The 16745-nt window shown below is 37.5% G+C and overlaps 2 protein-coding genes across 6 annotated transcripts in view; both read left to right on the forward strand.

Moving 5' to 3' along the window:
- ntng2b (netrin g2b) overlaps positions 1-16745 on the forward strand; it is a gene marked incomplete in the record, with an annotated part of 110943 nt that overhangs the window by 81558 nt on the left and 12640 nt on the right. The window contains 1 exon segment of the mRNA XM_014006575.1: positions 16183-16350. Coding sequence (XP_013862029.1) covers positions 16183-16350 — 168 coding nt within the window.
- LOC106516288 (uncharacterized) lies at positions 888-12494 on the forward strand. Of its 5 annotated transcripts, none has more exons than XM_014006570.1 (15): positions 888-964; positions 2638-2779; positions 2906-3019; positions 4387-4491; positions 4612-4725; positions 5404-5511; positions 5639-5752; positions 5899-6012; positions 7609-7713; positions 7844-7957; positions 8088-8201; positions 9216-9323; positions 9444-9557; positions 10236-10310; positions 11710-12470. In XM_014006570.1, exons 2-15 carry the CDS (start codon positions 2693-2695, stop codon positions 11854-11856), a joined length of 1533 nt encoding a protein of 510 aa, XP_013862024.1. In that variant the 5' UTR covers positions 888-964; positions 2638-2692; the 3' UTR covers positions 11857-12470. The 5 variants fall into 5 exon arrangements, with proteins under 5 accessions (XP_013862024.1, XP_013862026.1, XP_013862025.1 ...); XM_014006572.1 differs by lacking the exon at positions 888-964 and having other exon boundaries at positions 2539-2779; positions 11710-11823; positions 12414-12494; XM_014006571.1 differs by lacking the exon at positions 888-964 and having other exon boundaries at positions 2539-2779; positions 8097-8201.

Consider the following 16745-nt stretch of genomic DNA (forward strand, 5'->3'; position numbering starts at 1 on the left):
GATGGATGGATGGATGGATGGATGGATGGATGGATGGATGGATGGATGGATGGATGGATGGATGGAATAATGACTACTTTGGGATGTCAGGTCATCATATCTCAGAGGAACATGAACACAGGACTCCTCATGGAGAAGAAGAACATGTAGAGAAAGAGACAGACAGGAAAGGTAAATAATTTGTGTAGAGGTAGCAATGTATCATAAAAGTAATGATTAACAAATACATTAAATAAAATTTCTATTGAGGCTGTAAAAAGTAAATAAAATAGGAATCAAGTTTTCAGACTATGACGTCAGTATTTCAAAAATCACCTTCCCCGGTATTTTTTAATCCAGTAAAACCAAAATGTCTTATTCTAAATACAGGTATTAAAAGCCGGTTTATATTTCCTACATACTCTACAATAGTTAATCCTAAGTTGAGAACTTTGTCAGTCATGTTTTCTGGACAAGGCCAGGAAACAACAAGTTCTCATGGACACAGAGAAGACAGACACACAGAATCTGAAAAGACTAGTAAACTCTAGAAATAGAAGCATTAAGTAGATAAACGTGCCTCACCTCTCAAAAAAAACAACTTTTTTTTCAAGCAGATATTTATATCAGTTTAAACCTGTTGAATATTTCAGATTCGAACGAGCCTCATAGAAATGTTCACGAGGCTCACGGCCACAAATCTAGATCATCACATGGACATGAAACAGACGAGCATGAAAAGACAGGTATAAATACTAACGTAGTTCTGTCCTTTACTCTTTAATTATGGTTATGTAGAGCAGATAAATAAAAAGAAAAAGCTCTAAACACTGAAAGAATTCAAAAGAAAATATTTGATCAAATGTTCACCTGTAAAAATCTATTTCAGATTCTCACAGGTCTCACAGACTAGTGTATGAAACTCCCAGACACACTTCTACAACCTCACATGGAGAAGAGTGGACACACAAAGCTGAAGGAACAGGTATTATCTTTCAAATGTAGAGGTAGCTATGTTCTTTAAACTTTAGAGTAGTTACAGCGGGTAAAATAAGTATTGAACACGTCACCATTTTTCTCAGTAAATATATTACTAGAGGTGCTAATGACATGAAATTTTCACCAGATGTCGGTAACAACCCAAGTGATCCATACATACAAAGAAATCAAACCATAAATGTCCAGAAATGAAGTTATTTGTAATAATGTGTAATGGCACAGGGAAAAAGTATTGAACACATGAAGAAAGGGAGGTGTAAAAAGGCATGGAAAGCCAAGACACCAGCTGAACTCTCTCAGTAATTAGAAAGCAAGCCTGCCCCTTGTCAGTGTAAGTTAATATCAGCTGGTTCAGTCCCAAATGATGGCCAGGTATCACACAAGAACCATCTGATGATGGGTAAAAGTAAAGAGCTCTCTCAAGACCTTCACAACCTTATTGTTGCAAAGCATAATGATGGCATCGGTTACAGAAGAATGTCTAAACTTCTGAAGGTTCCAGTGAGCACTGTTGGGACCATAATTCAGAAGTGGAAAGAACATTATTTCACCATAAACCGACCACGACCAGGTGCTCCTCACAAGATTTCTGACAGAGGAGTGAAAAGAATTATCAGAAGAGTTGTCCAAGAGCCAAGGACCACTTGTGGAGAGCTTCAGAAAGACCTGGAATTAGCAGGTACGTTTGTTTCAAAGAAAACAATAAGTAATGCACTGAACCACCATGGCCTGTATGCACGCTCACCACGCAAGACTCCACTGCTGAAGAAACAGCATGTTGAAGCTCCTTTAAAGTTTGCTGCACAACATTTAGACAAGCCTGTGTAATACTGGGAGAATATAGTCTGGTCAGATGAGACCAACATTGAACTGTTTGGATGCCAGAATACACATCATGTTTGGAGGTCAAATGGCACTGCACATCAGCCCAAAAWCACCATACCAACAGTGAAGTTTGGAGGTGGGAACATCATGGTGTGGGGCTGTTTTTCAGCGTATGTTACTGGCAAACTTCAAATAATTGCGAGGGATGAGTGGAAAAATGTACAGAGACATTCTTGATAAAAATCTGCTTCCATCTACCAGGATGATGAAGATGAAACGTGRCTGGACATTTCAGCAAGACAATGAGCCCAAACACAAAGTCAAGGAAACTCTCAGTTGGTTTCAGAGAAAGAAACTAAAGCTGCTGGAATGGCCCAGCCAATCACCTGACCTGAATCCAACAGAAAATCTATGGAAAGAACTAAAGATCAGAGTTCATAGAAGAGGTCCACGAAACCTTCAAGATTTGAAGACTGTTTGTGGAAGAATGGGCCAAAATCACACCTGAGCAATGCATGCCACTAGTTTCTCCATACAGGAGGTGTCTTGAAGCTGTCATTGACAACAAAGGCTTTTGTACAAAGTATTAGATAAATTTCAGTAAGTGTGTTCAATACTTTTTCCCTGTGCCATTCCACATTATTACAAATAACTTCATTTCTGGACATTTATGGTTTGATTTCTTTGTATGTATGGATCACTTGGGTTGTTACCAACATCTGGTGAAAATTTCATGTCATTAGCACCTCTAGTAATATATTTACTGAGAAAAATGTTGACATGTTTAATACTTATTTTACCGCTGTATATTTACAGCTTCTAAACAACTAACAGGTTTGAGTTCATTTAAATGTAACAGGTATTTTAGAGCCACAGGAGTCCCACGCCCATGTTCATGGGACTCATGGGCACAAATCCTCAGCCCCACATGGACATGAAGACAACAAGCAGTCACATCAAAAAGTTGAAAGAACAGGTATTTATCTTTTGGATGTGGTGATAGCGGTGTGATTCAAAACTAGAGTAATGAAATTAGAAAATAGATCAAATTGCAGAAAAACACCTGAAAAATGAAACATTTGCATTATTAAAAACTTACTAGTTATTTCAGATCCTCACGAGGCCCACAGACACACACATGAGAGTCATGGTCACACATCCACGACCTCACATGGACATGGAGAAGACGAGCATGCGCACAAAGCTGAAAGGACAGGTAAACATTTCTCAGATTTAATTATTGTAACTCTAGTGATGAAATATAAAGCAGACTTAGAGCCTGAATGTGCTCCTTCTGAAGCCGACCAGGCAATGCGTGGTCGGCATTGGTTTTCGCACACACCTTTCATAGCCCCCGACACACTGCGCCGGGCTCCTGGGAAACCCCTCCCGCTGCAGCACTGCATGAGGTTTCTTCTCGCTGGAGTCTACAATGCCGAAAAAAAAAAGTCAGAGATGCTATTTGTGCACAAATCTGTCCCAGTTCCTACATGCACAACTGTTTTAACTCCATCCATGCCTTTTTGGCTGTTTGACCATCTTTATAAATGTCTTCTTCCTGGTACCTACAACAGTCAACTTCTTTTTTTAATTTTTTTTTGTTGTTGTTGTTGTTTTGTTTTGTTTGTTTTTGCTTTTGTGTGTGTTTTTTTTTCTTTTTTTGGAAGCGAGTGGTTGAAGCAAAATGCAGTGTCTGAGCATTTTCATCAACACTCCCACAAGCCTCTGACTAATCACACAATAAGTTCTTTAGTGGAGGAAGGGGGGATAAAAGTTCTGCCGGTGGGTTGTGACAAAAGGGGCGGCCGAGTCAACACTGAGAACAGGGTGACGTAAAGTTTCGTCATGAAACTGCGACAATCCAAGCTGATTTTGGCATTTCAGAGGGAGTGTGAAGTAGGCTTCACTAACAAAACCCAGATATCATCAGCAAACTGTATAATTTTATACAAATATTGGAAGCAATAATACACCTTGTTACATATTTGGGACCTACAGGGTCTTAATGTGGTTCTTACAAGAAACCTATGTGGACTAGAGTGTATTATGAGGGCACTTGTAACCCTGAATTAAGGTATATACCCAGAACCTAGAGCCACATACCTGGACCTTAAACCTTGGTGGTACTTACTGGGTACAGGCCTGGTACAGTATTTTTAGGGTACATATCAGATACATAGAAGTACATTTTTGAACATACTGGGTACCGAGTAAGAATAAGAATCTGGAACCTATGGGAAACTTACATGGTACTTATCAGGTATGTACTTGGTTCTTATCTGATATGAACATGGTATTTGCAATTTACAGGCAGTCATTACAGGGTATACAGTATATCTGGTATTTACTGGGTACATAATTAGACACACACCAGGTATATGCCTGAAAACTATAGGTTCTGTATCTGGTACTTCCAAGCAGCAAACTTTGAAACATACCTGATATCCAAATGTACATACATGCATACCTTGTAAGTTCTTATGTACATAGTCTGTAAGTATTATGTTTGTATCTGTAATTAACGTGCTGTGTAATGTACTGCTATCTATATCACAATTGTAAACCTAATGACAATTATTTCAGATCCTCATAAGTCCCACATACATGTTCATGGGACTCACAGCCACAAATCCTCAGCTCCACATGGACATGAAGATGAGCATTCACACCAAAAAGTTGAAACAACAGGTATTTATCTTTTAGATGTAGTGATGGCTACAGTATGTGCTTTAAAACTAGAGTAATGAAAATAGATCAATTTGCAGAAAAACACCTGAAAACTGATTTGTATTACTATAAACTTAATAGTTATTTCAGATCCTCACAAGTCCTACAGACACACACATGAGAGCCATGGTCACACATCTACAACCTCACATGGACATGGAGAAGACGAGCATGCACACAAAACTGAAAGAACAGGTACTTATCTTTTAGAAGTAGTGATAGCTACAGTATGTTCTTTAAAACAGTAATTATGTTATTGCCGAATAGATAAATTTACAAAAAAAAAATGCCAAAAAAACTGAAACATTTCCATTCATATTAGAAACTTATGTGGACTAGATTATATTATGAGGGTCTGTAACCCTGTATTACAAGGTACACGTAAGTGGCACATACCTGGACCTTATACCTCGGTGGTATTTACTGGGTACAGACCTGCTGTATTTATAGGTTCTATATCAGGTACCTGTAGGAGTACATTGTAGAACATACTGGGTACCTAGTAAGAATAAGAATCTGGAACCCATGGGACACTTACCAGGTACTTATCAGGTATGTATCTGGTACTTATTGGATACATACATAGTATTTGCAATTTACAGACATGGTCATTACTCATTATATATCTGGTATTTACCAGGTATAATTAGGCACATACCAGGTACCTTATACCTTTAAGATCTTTATCTGATATTTTCAAGCAGCAAACTTTGAAACATACCTGATATTTGTGTACTTACACACACACCTTGGAAGTTCATGTGTTTTTAGCCTGTAATTACAGTATTTTGTTTGTATCTGGTACAGAACTGGCTGAATAATGTACTGCTATCAAAATATTTACTATAAACCTAATGATAACAATAATTTCAGATCCTTATGAGTCCCAGATACATGTTCATGGGACTCACAGCCACAAATCCTCAGCCCCACATGGACATGAAGAAGACAAGCATTCACACCAAAAAGTTGAAACAGCAGGTATTTTTTGTATGTAGTGATAGCTACACTATGTGCTTTAAAACTAGACTAATGAAAATAGAAAATAGATCAATTTGCAGAAAAACACCTGAAAACTGAAATATTTGTATTACTGTAAACTTAATAGTTGTTTCAGATCCCCACGAGTCCCACAGACACACACATGAGAGTCACGGTCACACATCTACAACCTCACATGGACATGGAGAAGATGAGCATACACACAACGCTGAAAGAACAGGTACTTATCTTTTAGATGTAGTGATAGCTACAGTATGTTATTTTTAAACTATAATTATATTATTACCCAAAAAAATCATTTACAAAAAAAATAGAAATAAAAAAACATCTAAAAACAGAAACATTTGTGTTGTTAAAAACTTTTAGTCATTTCAGATCCTCACAAGTCCCACAGACACACACATGAGAGTCATGGTCACACATCTACAACCTCACATGGACATGGAGAAGATGAGCATACACACAAAGCTGAAAGAACAGGTAAACATTTTTATATGTTTTTATTGCAACATTAGTGATGGAAGTATAAAACAGATTTACTAACAAAACCTTGATATCATGTGTAAACTGTATAATTTTACATAAATATTGGTGGCAATATAAAATACACCCTCAGTACGTACTTGGACCTACAGGGTTCACATCTGATACTAACAAGTAACCTATGTGGACTAGATTGTATTATGAGGGCCTGTAACCCTGTATTACAAGGTACATACTGTATAACGGCACATACCTGGAATTTATGCCTTGGTGGTACATGCTGGGTACAGACCTGGAACTGTATTTTTAGGATATTTATCAGGTACCTATAGGAGTACATTACCAGGTACATAATTAGGCACATACCAGGTAACTTTGAGATCTGTTTCTGATATTTTCAAGCAGCAAACTTTGAAACATACCTGATATTTGTATGTAGCTGTACTTACATACACAGCTGGTGTGTTCATATATAGCCTGTAAGTACAGCAGTTTGTTTGTATCTGGTATTGAACAGGCTGTATAATGTATTGTGTAAGGGTCAGCTTACACTTCTTATAACAAGGTTATAAGAGTAATTTATTTAGCAAGGATCTCTTTTAATGTTTGGATAAACATTTCTTTAGGGCAAGAATGAATGGACACAAAAATTCACATAGTCAGTCACCGTAACAGCTAGATTCTCTCCGGGGAATCAAAAGCTGGAAACTGTGTTGGGTTTGGCCCCTTCACGCCAACGGGGAAACCTCACAGTGTGGAAAACCACGCCTGGTTTATCCACCTTCAGAAACTCTCCAGACGGAAGTTTTATTTACAACCTGGGTTCCAGTCGAGGCCTTGTCTTCTGGTTACGGCTGACGTGGACGCAAATGAGTCAAAGAGCATGCCTTGGGGTCCCCTGTTCGACGGTCTAAAGACAGATTCTCCAGCAGCACCCTCATCTACCTGGCAGGTGACAGAACATCATCTCAAGGTAAAAGCTGGCTGTGTGTGACGTCGAGGTCTGACCAAAGCTGAGCACAGAACGCTTCGCCCTTCNGAAGGGCGAAGCGTTCTGTGCTCAGCTTTGGTCAGACCTCGACGTCACACACAGCCAGCTTTTACCTTGAGATGATGTTCTGTCACCTGCCAGGTAGATGAGGGTGCTGCTGGAGAATCTGTCTTTAGACCGTCGAACAGGGGACCCCAAGGCATGCTCTTTGACTCATTTGCGTCCACGTCAGCCGTAACCAGAAGACAAGGCCTCGACTGGAACCCAGGTTGTAAATAAAACTTCCGTCTGGAGAGTTTCTGAAGGTGGATAAACCAGGCGTGGTTTTCCACACTGTGAGGTTTCCCCGTTGGCGTGAAGGGGCCAAACCCAACACAGTTTCCAGCTTTTGATTCCCCGGAGAGAATCTAGCTGTTACGGTGACTGACTATGTGAATTTTTGTGTCCATTCATTCTTGCCCTAAAGAAATGTTTATCCAAACATTAAAAGAAATCCTTGCTAAATAAATTACTCTTATAACCTTGTTATAAGAAGTGTAAGCTGACCCTTACAATTGCTATGAAAATATTTACTATAAACCTAATGATAACAATTATTTCAGATCCTCATAAGTCCCAGATACATGTTCATGGGACTCACAGCCACAAATCCTCAGCCCCACATGGACATGAAGATGAGCATTCACACCAAAAAGTTGAAACAACAGGTACTGGTATTTATCTTTTAGATGTAGTGATAGCTACACTATGTGCTTTAAAACTAGAGTAATGAAAAAAGATCAATTTGCAAAAAAACACCTGAAAACTGAAATATTTGTATTACTTTAAACTTAACAGTTATTTCAGATCCACATGAGTCCCACAGACACACACATGAGAGTCACGGTCACACATCTACAACCTCACATGGACATGGAGAAGACGAGCATACACACAAAACTGAAAGAACAGGTACTTATCTTTTAGAAGTAGTGATAGCTACAGTATGTGCTTTGAAACTGTAGTGCTGAAATTGCCAAATAGATAAAATAGCAGAAAAACACCTAAAAACAGAAACATTTGCATTGTTAAAAACTTTTAGTTATTTCAGATCCTCACGAGGCCCACAGACACACAATTGAGCGTCATGGTCACACATCTACAACCTCACATGGACATGGAGAAGACGAGCATGCGCACAAAGCTGAAAAGACAGGTAAACATTTTTTAGATTTATTTATTGCAACTGTACTGATGGAAATATAAAACAGACTTACTGACAAAAATGAGCTTCAGATATCACTTGTAAACAGTATAATTTTAAGTATTAAAATTGGAGGTGGGGGGTGGGGGGGTGTGATCCCTATAAAAATTTGACCTATTTAACATGATAGAAATGAACAGATTACAGTACACAGCTGCAACTCTCTTGTTGTTAGATAACTTTGACATGATTTCAAAATTTACGATGTCATATACATATGGTAGGTCTACTATGTTGTATAATACATCCTAAAAAATGTATGTGGTTGGGGGGGGGGGTTACGCCTTTTTTTAAATAACTGTCATGGAACAGAAAATATGGAGAGTAAATACAAAGTAAACGGGAAAGTTGAGTAAATCACAGTAAAACTTTTACAGTGTACTGTATTTTAACCTCAAAATATCCTGAATTGTTTTATGAAGTAAAACGATTAAATAGATAAATAATAAATAAAAATAAATACATAAATAATTAAATAAATAATAAATAAATAAACAAACAAATAAATAAATATGCAGATAACATAACCACCCCCAATTGTAAACCTAAAGTTAAGCTATTGGTCCTAATGTGATACTTACAGGGAACTACCTTCATAGTACATATTTAGAAACATACTAGATACTCAATTAGAAGTATTTATATGGAACTTATGGTACATGTTTTAGGCACTTATTTGGTATACTCTGTACTTACCTGACACATAACTGCTACTTGCCAGGTACTTACTGGATATGTATCTGGTATTTACTGGTACATATGAGATCTGGTACTTTCAAGCTTATACCATTTAGTACATGATAGGCTTAGTGTAGGTACGTAAATACACATTTACTTCAAAAGTTTCACATGCATGTAGCATGTAGGTATGTACCCATAGGTATCATGTTTGGACTTGGTAATTACCACACTGTATAATGTATTGTTGTCTAATATTTACTTTAAACTTAATGACAACAATTTCAGATCCTCATGAGTCCCACAGACACACACATGAGAGTCATGGTCACACATCTACAACCTCACATAGGCATGAAGAAGGCGAGCATTCGCACCAAAAAGCTCAAAGAACAGGTATTTATTTTTTAGATACAGTGATAGCTATGCTTTTAAACTTTAATGATAGCAACATCAAGTAAATGAATGTACACTTAAATACTTAATATTGAAACATTTGTATTACTATAAACTTAGTTATTTCAGACCCCCACGAGTCCCACAGACACACACATGAGAGCCATGGTCACACATCTACAACCTCACATGGACATGGAGAAGACGAGCATGCACACAAATCTGAAAGAACAGGTGAACAATTTTATACTTTATTTTGTTAGTGATGAAACTATAGATCAGAGGAACTTACAAAAATTAGGTAGAGGTATGAAGTATGAACAGTACTTTTGTTTATATTTGTACCAATATGATGCTTGGTAGGTATACCTGGTACCTACCAGGTGGACATGTGCAGGATAACATTGGGGGCCAGGCTGAATTGGGAAGTAACTTGTCTTTCCTGCACTTACAGTGTACATACTGAGTACCTGCAGGTTATGTACCCAATATACTTACATGAAACGTTTGTGCTACTAGCTGAAAGTGTACCATGATTTTCATTGTGAATACACCTAGTTTTTTTAAAGAGCATTCCTGGCACTCCTTGGATACACACCTACTTTGGCATTTTTGTTAAAACAGTGTGGATGGAGAAAAAACATAAGAAGAAAAAATAAATATTTAAAAGTATGGTAGTGTATACAAGGCCTCCATGACCTGATTAATTTTAGACCCTCAGATGTCACATGGATGTGTATATTTCACTCGTGGAAACAAATCAACAATGTTCTCTGAGCACAAAGAAGACCAACATAATAAAAATGTTCTTTGTTTTTAATAAACAAGCATCTCAAAACCTGCAATATAAATTATTTCCACATGAGTTAACGTGGCTATTCTCACAAAGACAATTTCCCTGTGATATACCAGCTCTGCATGAGTCAGAGAAAAACAAGCATGGCCACAAATCCACAACATCGTCTGAAAGCAGGGGGCACAGCGAAGGTGAGACTGTTTTAAAGATTTGTTTTTGTCATTACATAAACTTTTACTCATGTCACTGCTGATTATGGCCTTTCAGTTCTGCATATTTTAGAGAAGCACACACACAACACTCACGGCCACAGAACAACTGTCTCATCTGGACACACGGAGAAAGGGGGTGACCACAGATACACAAAAGCGGAAAATGGAGGCATTTTGTTTTTATGTCGTTTCAATGTGCCTGTGGATTTACAGTAGCTATAAAGACCACATTACCTGTGATGCAGTAAAAGCACAACAGACATACTTCTACCATGAATTAAGCTTGACAGCTCACAGCGGAAGAGCCACACTTATCTAAACATATCTCTGGATCTAAACAATTGCTTGTCAGTTAGCATGAGCATTAATGTTAAATCTAGATCTGGTACCAATAGTAGTGCTATTTTTACTTTTTTATTATTAAATTTTACTTATTTATTTTAATATATGGGACATTCAGGAATTCTGAAGGCAAGAAAAATAGAGTATAAGAAATGGATTTTCTAAAATTGAAAGATAAATCTGATGCCACAAATACTCCTAAAATAAATTTTATTACTGTTTTAAAAATAATGTAAATGTTGGTACAGTATTTTCTTTAAATATGGTGTATTTTATTTCCATTTCCCTCCTGTCCCATCAAAATCTATTGCTCTATCATGAGTTTCAGATGTGTTTTACAGTAATACTAAAATTAGCATACTCTAGACCAGTGTTTCCCAAATTTGGGGATATCAAGGTGGGGTCCTGAAAAGATTTTCTGAATTACTTACATTTTTGCCTTAGTTGTTACAAAGGAGTGAGGTTAGTGTATTTAAAATGGATAAATGTAGTATAAAAATATTGTTACTATGCCCATGTTTTGTTGACCTGATACAAATGTTTATCATCCAAAAATAGTTGGGGGCCACAGGTCTGCTACTAATTTGTGGGTCAAAAGCTGAAAAGTTTGGGAACCACTGCACTTTGGTTCCCAAAGTTGGGCTTGGGACCCAATTATGGGTCATGAAGCACCTTGGATAATCTCCAGAAATCAATTTAAAGGGTAATAAAATAATTGCTGATGTAATATTTTCCCTATAACTATTACAAAACACAAAGAAGTATAAATAAGTATTTATATTTGTGTATAAAATGTTTAGATTGTCAAAAAGCCTGTGTTTTAGGGTTATTAACAAAGTTCGTGTCCTCAGACCAGTAATATTTGTGGTCATAAGTTTTTGCCATGGATATTTTGTGGGTCAGAAGATAAAAAGTTTGGGAACCACTGCCCCAGACTTTCTAGTTGTGCTTTTTGCTTTCTAGTTCAGTAAAACAGTCTCACTTAATCTGCATTGCATCAATATAAATAGATTTTTGAGTTGTTGCTCATTTGTAGAGCATCGAATCGTTGAAAAACAGGGGAGAGAAGGAGGCGGTCATGAGAACACCAAACATGCTTTCAGGAAAGAGGAAGACGACCAACAAGAGCGAGAAAAGAGGAATAAAAAAGGTAGATTCTGAGTGTGATGTTATAGCTCAGTGATTCATAACTGGTTGCATAAATTTAGTGAGATTTAAGGCTGTCAGTTTGTGCATCCTGTGGGTGTTTGAATCTGGTTGCCAGTTCATTTCATCCCTCCAACTGCCTTTGAAGCGAGGCTTTACTGTCCTGTTTGGATTGCTGCAGGATTTTTTTTACATAAATGCAGCAACAATGTTATATGTTAAATCTTAATAAAGTCCAACCAGTTAGGAAGCATTTGTGAGCTCATAGAACAAAACAAAACCCTTTTCTTAGAAAATCCCAACCTCCTAATCCATTAGACTAGGTGGGCAATGCTGGTCCTCGAATGGTTTACTTATTTCTTTGCTTCAATACCTGATCCAGTAACTGAATTACCTCTTCCAAGTTCTGCAGATGTTTGGTAATCACCCATTCATTCAAATCAGGTGTGTTGGAGCAGAGAAACAAGTGAAACATAAGAGAGAGCGGATTGCCCAGTCCTGTGTTAGACCTTCTGTAACATTATTATTTATGTAGAAAACTGTAGTGTGTCAAATGACAACTAGACATAAACAAAGATTCCTTCATTCCTCAAGGACTTCTGAAACTTCTGAGCTCAGGAGAGCCCGAAGTCAAACAGTTACTTGGGGTCATACATGACTATTTCAGAGGTAAGTATTGTAAATAGGACCATTTCTAGCTTTTGATCTAAACTCTGAATGGTGTTTTTATGGTAAAAAAAAAATTGTGGAAAGATTCCTCCCATCGTGTTTCATGTTCATTTTCTGTACATTTTGTTCATTTTCCCCCCACTACACTGTCATGGTTGTGTTTGCTTTACGATTAAGGTAAGATTTTTGCATTAAATGTTGCTTCTGTGTACATTTTTTAACTGCGTAACTGTTGACATTTTCACTTGTGCCCTGATATCTGTCTTTCACTGTTTACAACTCACAGCTGATCAGTTCTGATAAAGCAACATCTTGACTCCAAACTCTAATTTGAGGAACAATGTCCTGTTGCCTCAGTAGTCTGTGAAGTAATTGTCCATTTATATTTAATTAGGCAGGTCTCCCCCCACAGTTAGCATGGTTCCCTCAGTGCTGAGGGAGGCACTTTACAGTTCTCCTTCGTGTTGGCTTCCTTTAAACCAGCTTATTAATATTTCAGCTGGCATCATCAGCCAAACAATAATAAAATAATAATGTGATGGCTGATTAAACAGCTAAACTCCAGCTTTTTAATGTGTATTTAAACGTGTATTTGCATAAACATGGCTGGTAAACGCCTCTTTAGAGGACAGTGATGCCTTGCAGCACACTACTGCAGCCAACTTCTGAAGCTAAATAAAACCTTAATTAGGAACCCGCCTCAGCCAAGATAATTGTGAGGAGTGTGAAGATAATTGTGTGTGTGTGGAGCAACAACTGCTGCTCCCCCCCTCTGCACAATGCAGAGGTTGCATTAGTTAATATGAGCCTTTCGTTTCTCTCTCTCTCTCTCTCTCTGAGGAATATTCAAATTATTACACCATCCTTTTTTAGTTTAGGGTTTAAAATACGGGGGGGGATGTTTATTGTACACGGAAAGTAAAAACTGCAATCCGACTCTTTTGAAATAATTCACAAAAAAAATAATAAACTAATTAGGACGTCTGACTGTGCACCACTTTATGAAAGAATCATTTTAAACTATGGACATAAAACTCCCAACAGTGGAAATATTAAGAAATTAGGACTGAGCAAAAAAAAATGTGGATTTATTTCAGTAATAAAGCATCAGTGAAGAGTAAACACAAACCCGTGTTTTAAGATTTTAGAAGTCCACATTTATTGTATTGCTGTGCACTGAACAAACACATCTAATTTACATGAAACTCCAAAGCAGATGGAAACTGAAACAACACCACATATTTAACTGTTTAAAACTAAACCAAGTAAGTCAAAGAAACACGACAAATAAAGCATCAGTTTCATTCAATTTCATCTTTGTTCCCCCTATTAGCTCACATTTTGTGATCAGTTCTGAAACTCTGTAAAAAGTGTAATTGCATTAAGTCTGATGCAAACAGTTCTTGGTAAATAAAAACAGACATATTGTACTTTTGCACAGAGGAGAAAAATATACATATACATCTCAGTAAATCTAAAGTTTTAACCTGATTTAGTAATTACAAATAATATACACTACTGAAATGAAAAGCCAAACATCTTATAAAGAACAGCATCATGTTTCATGCTAGAGTTTTAAACACAAATTGTCTTAGGATGAAAGTGGAGAGAGTTACAGCCAGTTTGGTGAAATCTTCTAAAATTAAATGATGTTATGTTTAATCTCATGTGATATGAGAGCTTGCTACATGTGTTAGCTTTAAAGTATATGCTGGATATAATATGCTACTTCTGTATATGTTTCAGCTAGATGTATGTAAAACTGAATACATTTTAGCCATTTTTGTGTTTGCTTAAGTTGCTTAGTTGTGGCACATTACGATCAGTTGCAGCACATACTATGATTACTTTCTAAAAGTTTCTTTAAAATCCACCCACTGGTTCAAGACACACTCACATACAGTGTAAACATGGACAGAAACATCAGCCCTATCCTGTGGCAGCAGGCAGGAAGTGAAGCCAAAAACATTCAGAGCAAAACCAGTTCAAAATATCCTGACAGAGTAAAGAAGAAGAAGCGTTGAGCTTTTTTGAGGTTGGACCCAAAAAATTCAAACATAAATTAAATCGATTAATTATATCAAACACAACGCAAACACGAAAAAAGCTGTTGTGGCAGCAGAAACGCAAAAGAGGGAAAGAAACTCAAGGAGACACAGAGAAAGACCTGGAGCACAGTAATGAACGGATGAATGAGAGAAGACCCAGAGTATGAATGGACTGCTGAGGAGATGAGCTGCAGGACGTAGATACTGAGAAATTAGAGGCAGGTCAGATGACTGAGCTGAGGGAAAATAAAGGACAGAGACTGCAGCAACTTCGCATAAGTTCTGTGCTACCTTGCAATACTTTTGCATTTATTTGCATTTCTATTTGTAATTTCTTCGCATTCTTGAACAAATTAAAATATCTGGTTACCAATTTTTTTAATAAGCCTACAGGCAGAACAGTAATGAACAACTTTTGTGAGGTGACGTAAAGTCTTTGCAAAAAAGTATTGCGAGGAAATGCAAAAGAAATCCTCTGTAGGAAGCCCAAGAGGAGACATTTTTTTGGGAGGCAAAGAGGAGCTCAGAAAAAGATAAACTGAACGTCAGACACCTAAAATGATGCAAGAACAAAAATAAATAAAAAGCTTTATGACCAAAATGAAAAAAGAAAAAAAAACAAGTCATAAAAAAATAATTCTCAAAAAACAACTCCAAAACACAGAGCTGACACAATAAATGAAGTCATAACAAGACAAAAAAAATCGAATTACGATTTAGTAAGAAGTAAATTAAAACAAAAAAAAACTTAAGGAACTTAGTTACTTAGTTAGCCTACATACAGTACAAGCAGGTATCTGCTATCCTTGTCATATCACCACTTACACCTTAGGTGGTGGTAGATAAAATACATGATTAGGCCTGAACTGCGTTGTATTTTAATTCTAAAGCTAATCCTTTTAACAATTCACATTTAATTGCTCCCCTGACTGCTACATGTTTTGTATTCAAATTATCCATAACTGTTAGACACATAAATGAACAACTCCCTCCTTTGAAAAGAGGACAGAGTTACAGAGAAGCATCTTGTTTACATTTACGCCTCTTTATGTTGCAATTATTTTTATGATGTAGACCTTTTTATTGACCAGCTTTGGAGTGGAGAAGCTAGTTTTCCATCACAGGAGTCAAACAGAATGTCATGTGCTGCACGGAAACACCGACTGTATTTCTCACCTCAAACCCCCTCGGCTATGATTCTGTATCTTGTCTCATCCGGTGACATAATTAAATTCCCAGACAGAGTCAACATGGCTGTGCTTGCATGCCTGTGCACATACATATGCACGCACACACCAACACACACACACACACACACCATCACACACAGTGGTGGAATTCCCTTCAGTAATCAGTGCAGCGCATCGAAGCAGACTCAGCAAACCTGTGAGTGCACTAATAGGGAGCGGTCTGTCTTTATTAAACCAATATAGACTGAGATAGGTGCCTGAGAAAACACACACAGTCATTCATTCTTTAAGCTGATATATGGAGGCAAAAGTTTCTGAAAGATCCGTTGTCCTTTTTTCTGCTGTTATTCGGCAATCCGTTGAGAATGCGACACTTGTCCTTGTCAGATCTTCCTGAAGAAAATTAAAAAATCTTGTGTCTGAAAACTAAATGAGACTGTGTCTGCTCTCTTGTAGACTGTGAGTGCAACGGCCACTCCAATCGCTGCAGCTACATCGACTACCTGAACATCGTCACATGCGTCAGCTGCAAGCACAACACCAGAGGCCAGAACTGCCAACACTGCAGACTGGGATACTTCCGCAACGCCTCTGCCGAACTGGATGACGAGAACGTCTGCATTGGTCAGTCTTTTGGGAGACGATGAAAGTGCATGAAAGAGGATGCTGTGTGTGTGAGTGAGTGTGTGTGTGTATTTGTTTTTGTTACAGATTGAGGACCATAATATGTTTTAACCAAAAAAGTGAGGTCATTTTTTGGGAAGTGAGGACATTTTCCCAGTCCTCACGTTTTTTTGTAGCTCTACTGCGCTCTGATAGGTTTAGAGGTATGGTGCGAAGTTTTGGTTCAGGTTAGGAATAGACCAGTAATGGTTAGTTTTAGGGAAAAAATTTCTGGGTTAGGCATAAATGCAGTCACAAAAATGAGTAGACGTCGATTCAAAGTCCTCAGTTTGATGCAAGTACAAGGGTGTGTGTGTGTGTGTGTGTGTGTGTGTGTGTGTGTGTGTGTGTGTGTG

This window comes from Austrofundulus limnaeus, unplaced genomic scaffold (genome assembly GCF_001266775.1).
Source record: "Austrofundulus limnaeus strain Quisiro unplaced genomic scaffold, Austrofundulus_limnaeus-1.0 Scaffold36, whole genome shotgun sequence".
Lineage (NCBI taxonomy): Eukaryota > Metazoa > Chordata > Actinopteri > Cyprinodontiformes > Rivulidae > Austrofundulus > Austrofundulus limnaeus.